Source organism: Petaurus breviceps, unplaced genomic scaffold, assembly GCF_028583685.1.
Source record: "Petaurus breviceps papuanus isolate PSGF00001 unplaced genomic scaffold, PetGlider_PUasm1.0 563, whole genome shotgun sequence".
NCBI lineage: Eukaryota > Metazoa > Chordata > Mammalia > Diprotodontia > Petauridae > Petaurus > Petaurus breviceps.
In genome coordinates, this window is record NW_027186380.1 from 1,273,968 (window position 1) to 1,279,967 (window position 6,000).

The following is a 6,000-nucleotide window of genomic DNA, read 5'->3' on the forward strand; positions in this document are numbered from 1 at the left end:
TCTCCTTCTCTCTCCCCTTCCCTCCCCAAGACAACTTTCAATCTATGTGCTCCACACATATATTTCTATTTTACATATTTTCACATCAATTGTGTTGCATAGAAGAATTATAACGAATGGGAAAATGATTAGAAATAAAAAAGAAAGTAAAACAAAATAAAACTCTGCCTTCCAACTTTGTAGTTCTTTCTCTGGATGTGATTGGCATTTTACACCATATGTCTTTTGTAATTGTTTTAGGTCCTTGCATTGCTGAGAAAGATTAAGTTTATCAAAATAAGTTCTCACACACCATGGTTGTTACTGGGTACAGTGTTCTCCTGGTTCCACTCTCCTAACATAGCATCAGTTTATATAAGTTTTTCCAGGTTTCTCTGAAGTCTGCTTGTTCATCATTTCTTATAGCACAATAGTATTCTGTTACATTCATATACCACAGCTTGTTTAGCTATTTCCCAATTAATGGGTATCCCCTCAATTTCGAATTCTTTACCACAACAAAAAGAGGTCTTATAAATATTTTTGTACACATGGGTCATTTTCCCACTTGTATGATCTCTTTGGGACACAGCCATAGAAGTGGTATTTCTGTGTCAAAGAGTAGGCACATTTTTTATAGCCCTTTGGGCATAGTTCCAAATTGTTCTCCAGAATGGTTGGATAAGCTTACAGCTTCACCATGAGAAAAAAAAAAAACAAAGCAAAACAAAATAAAATAGTCCGTTTCAGGTTAGCACAGCGAGTAAGAGCACTGCCCCAGTGTTGGGATGACCTGGAGATCGAATCCCAGGCTCAGATACTCAGCACCACAACCTGAAATAACTGGCCGTGTAACTTTGAGCAAGTTACTTAACCCCAATTGCTAACAAAAAAAATAGTCCGTTTCACTTTGCATTCTGAATCCATAGTTCTTTCTCTGCATGTGTATGGAATTTTCCATACTGAGTCCTTTTGAATTGTTTTAGATCCTTGCATTGCTGAGAAGAGGTAAGTCTATCAAAATCAGTCACTTCATATAAATATTTCCAGTTTTTTCTGAAGTTTTCCCATTCCTTATTTTTTAGCACAACAATATTCCATTATATTTGTATACCAACTTGTTCAGACATTCCCCAATGGATGGGCATCCCCTCCAAATTTCCAGTTCTTCACCACCACAAAGAGAGTTGCTATAAATAGTTTCGTACGTGTGTCCTTTTCTCATTTTTATGATCTCTTTGGGACATAGCCCTAGAAGCGGTATTCCTGATCCATGGCTTTGCACATTGTTATAGCTCTTTGGGCACAGTTCCAAATTTCTCTCCAGAATGGTTGGATCAGCTCACAGCTCCACCAACAAGGTATTAGTGTTCCAACATTCCTACACCCTCTCCAACATTTACCATTCTCCTATTTTGCCATGTTTGCCAGTCTGATAGGTGTGATGCGGTACCTCAGAGTTGTTTTGATTTGCATCTATCTAATCAATAGTGTTTTAGAGTATTTTATCATATGATTATAGATCGCTTTAATTCCTTTCTCTGAAAACTGCTTCTTCTTATCCTTTGACCATTTATCAGCTGGGGAATGACTCGTATTCTTGTAAATTTGACCCAGTTCTCTTTATATTTTAGAAATGAGCCCTTTATCTGAGACACTGGATATAAAAATTCTGTTTTCTCCTTCCCTTCTAATCTTGGTTGTATGGGCTTTTTTTGCACAAAGCCTTTTCAATGTAATGGAATCATTTTGCATTTCATAATATTCTCTATCTCTTGCTTTGTCACAAATTCCTCCATTCTCCATAAATCTGACAGATAAAGTAATCCTTGCTCCTCTAATTTGTTTATAGCATCAGTCTTTTACCCAGATCATGTACCCACTTAGACATTATTCTGGCATATGGTCAGACGGTGGTGTATGCCCAGTTTCTGCCATACTATTTTCCAGTTTTCCCAGCAGTTTTTCTCAAACAGTGAGTTCTTATCCCAGAAACTGGGGTCTTCAGCTTTATCAAACAATAGATTTCTGTAATTGTTGACTACTGTGTCTTCTGTACCTAACCTATTCCACTTATCTGCATTCCCCTTCCCCCATTTCTTAATCATTACCAAGTGGTTTTGATTATTGCTGCTACATAATGCAATTTAAGATCTGATAGGACTAGGCCACATTCCCTATTATTTCTTTTCTTTAATTCCCTTGATATTCTGGACCTTTTGTTCTTCCAGATGAATTTTGATGTTATTTTTCCAGATCTATAAATCTGGAAAAATTTTTGGAAGTTTGATGCATATGACACTAAGTAAATCAATTTAGGTAGAATTGCCATTTTTATCATATTATCTCAGCCTACTCGTGAGAAAATGATATTTTCCCAATTATTTAGATATGACTTGATTTGTGTGAAAAGTGTTTTATAATTGTGTTCACATATTCCTGCCTTTTTTGGTAGATGGTCTCCTACATATTTTATAATGTCTAGAGTAATTTTAAATGGAATTTCTGTTTCTATCTCTTGCTTTTGGTCTTTGTTAGTAACATATAGAAATGCAGAAGACTCACTTGGGTTTCTTTCATATCCTGCAATTTTTCTAAAGTTGTATTTTATTTCAAGTAGTTTTTTTTACTTGATTCGCTAGGATTCTCTGAGTATATCATCATATTGTCTGCAAAGAGTGATAGCTTAGTTTGTTCCTTGCTTATTCTAATTCTTTCAATTTATTTTTCTTCTCTTATTGCTAAAGCTAACATTTATTGTACCATATTGTACAACAGTGGTGATAATGGACATCCTTGTTTCATCCCTGATCTTCCTGGAAATTTATCTAGCTTATCCCCATTATATTTAATGTTTGCTGATCTTTTCAGGTAGATACTACTCATCATTTTCAAGAAGACTCCATTTATTGCTGTGCTCTACAGTGTTTTCTTTTTTTTTAAATTCTTTAATTTATTAATTTGTTTGTTTCCTTTTAGTTTACAGGATTCAATTCCACAATTCCTTGAATTTCACATTTTGTCCCCCTCTCTCCACTCCCCCCCCCCCCATGGTGGCTTATAATCAAGTATAGGATCTGTAAATACTTTCACATTATACATTGGTCAGGTTATAAGGATGGATTGTACCAGCTGGAATGAAAAATGGTAAAGAGGACATAAAATCAAATAAGAGAAAGAAAAAGATCAGGTATTTTGCTTCCACCTGGATATAAATTTAGTTCTTTCTAGTTCTTTCTCTGGATGCATGTTTTTCTCTCCATCATGCGTCTTTTGAGATTGACTTATATCCCTGTATTGTTGAGAAGAGTCCAGTCTATCAACGTTGGTAATCACACATATGTTGTGTCTGTAATTGTGTACAAATTTCTCCTGGTTCTACCCTTCTCACTCAGCATCAGTTCTTTTAAGCCTCTCCAGGTAAATATGAAGACTGCCTGCTCCCCGTTTCTTATAGCGCAATAGTATTCCATAACATGCATAACTTGTTCAGCCATTCCCCAATTGATGGGCACCCCCTTAATTTCCAATTCTTTGCCACCACAAAAAGAGCTGCTATAAACATTTTTGTACATATGGGTCTTTCTCCCATTTCTATGATCTCTTTGGGATATAACCCTAGGAGTGGTATTGCTGGATCAAAGGGTATGAAAGTATTTATAGCCCTTTGGGCATAATTCCAGATTGCTCTCCAGAAAGGCTGGATCAGTTCACAACTCCACCAACAATGCATTAGTGTTCCAGATTGCCCACATCCTCTCCAGCATTTGTCATTTTCCTGTTTTGTCGTCTTAGCCAATCTGACTGGTGAGATGTGGTACCTCAGAGTTGTTTTGATTTGCATTTCTCTAATCAATAGTGAATTAGAGCATTTCTTCACGTGCTTATAGATAGCTTTAATTTCCTTCTCTGAAAACTGCCTGTTCATAACTTTTGACCATTTATCAATTGGGGAATGACTTGTATTCTTATGAATTTGACTCAATTCCCTGTATATTTTAGAAATGAGTCCTTTGTCAGAGACATAGGTTGTAAAGATTTTTTCCCAATTTCCCACCTCCGTCTTAATCTTGGTTACATTGGCTTTATTTGTACAGAAACTTTTCAATTTCATGTAGTCAAAATTATCCATTTTACATTTTATAATGTTCTCTAATTCCTGTTTAGTCATAAAGTCATTCCTTCTCCACAAGTCTGATAGGTAAACTATTCCTTGTTTTAGTAGACTGCTTACAGTATTTATTTATTTATTGCTGTGCCCTACAGTGTTTTCAATATAAACAGCTGTTGCATATTTTCAATTTTTTTCTGCATCTACAGAGATAATTGTATGATTTCTCTTACTATTTTTGTTGATACAATCAATTATTCTGATTGTTTTCTTAATATTGCACCAATCCTGCATTTCTGGCATAATTCCTTCCTCATCAAATTTTATTATTCTCATAATAAATTGCTGTAATCTTGTTGCTAATATTTTATTTAAAATTTTTGCCTTTATATTCATTAGGGAAATTGTTGTATAATTTTCTTTCTTTGTTTTGGCTCTTCCTGGTTTAGGTATCAATACCATGTTTGTATCATAAAACGAATTTTGTAGGACTCTGCCATTTTCCCCCAATAGTCTATGTAGAATTTGAATTAATTTTTCAATGCTGCATTCTTAATATATGTTTTTGGTTGCTAAACTGCAGATATGGACAATTGTGTAAAGTGCCCAGAAGATCAATATCCAAACTGGGAGAAGGACCAGTGTCTCCCAAAAGTAGTGACCTTCCTCAGTGCCCAAGAACCGTTGGGATGGACTCTGACCTGCATGGCTCTCTCCTTCTCTCTCCTCTCACTTCTGATCCTCATTATCTTTGTGAAGCATCAAGACACTCCCATCGTGAAGGCCAATAACCGGACTCTCAGCTACCTACTTCTTATCTCTCTCATTTTCTGCTTCCTCTGTTCTTTGCTTTTCATTGGTCGTCCTACCACAGCCAAATGCCTTCTTCAGCAAACAGTATTTGGAGTCGTGTTCACAGTGGCAATTTCCTCTATTTTGGCCAAAACCATCATGGTGGTTCTGGCTTTTAAGGCCACAAGACCAGGGAGCAGGATGAGGATGTGGCTGCAGCCTAAGGTGTCCAATTCTCTTGTCTTCCTCTGCTCTGTGATCCAAGTGATTCTCTGTGGGATCTGGCTGGGGACCTCAACTCCCTTCTTAGGTACAGACACTCACTCTGAGCCTGGACACATCATCATTGAGTGTAAGGAGGGCTCTGTGATAGCCTTCTACTGTGTCCTGGGCTATATGGGCATCCTGGCCCTAGGCAGCTTCATGGTGGCTTTCTTCGTCAGGAACCTTCCTGACACCTTCAATGAAGCCAAGTTCATCACTTTTAGCATGCTGGTCTTCTGCAGTGTGTGGATCTCTTTCCTCCCCACATATCAGAGTTCCAAGGGGAAGGCCATGGTGGCCGTGGAGATTTTTGCCATCTTGGCCTCCAGTGCTGGGTTACTGGGTTGCATCTTTTTCCCAAAGTGCTATGTGATCCTGCTGAGGCCAGAGAGGAACACTCAAGAATGGTTAAGGAATAAAACTGATTCTAGAGACAGGAACTTATCCCCAGGTAGTCTTTCAGGGGTGTGAGAAACACTGGATAAAAAATCAATATGAGCTTCAAATAACTGTAATTCAGTATCTTGGTGATACCTCCCCACTACTCATTTTTACTGGTTAAGTCTTCTTTCCATCCTCTGCCACTGCTCTGAATGTAATAGAAAATTTGTAGATATAATTCTTTTATTTGAAAATATAGTAACCAAGAATATTTTTGTTTCAATTCCCTTTTTTGTGGACATCCTTGTTATTATCCAGGGCTTATTGCTTGCTAGCTATACACCCTCACAACCCTCCACCAATTCCTCAATTTCTTTATCACCTCTTGACTGAGTTCTTTACCTATAGACACTCCCTCCCTCCCAAATCTGCCTTCATTTTAAGAACTCAGTTTTGTCCAAAAGTTATTTTTC

At 37.1% G+C, this 6,000-nt stretch overlaps 1 protein-coding gene across 1 annotated transcript in view; it reads left to right on the plus strand.

Moving 5' to 3' along the window:
- The window catches only part of LOC138173121 (vomeronasal type-2 receptor 26-like), a 42,203-nt gene extending 36,283 nt beyond the window's left edge, over nt 1-5,920 (plus strand). The window contains exon 4 of the mRNA XM_069103042.1: nt 4,674-5,920. Within this exon, the coding sequence (XP_068959143.1) occupies nt 4,674-5,617 (944 nt within the window). The 3' untranslated portion in view covers nt 5,618-5,920. The remainder of the gene's footprint in view (nt 1-4,673) is intronic.
- The last annotated feature ends 80 nt before the right edge of the window (nt 5,921-6,000 follow it).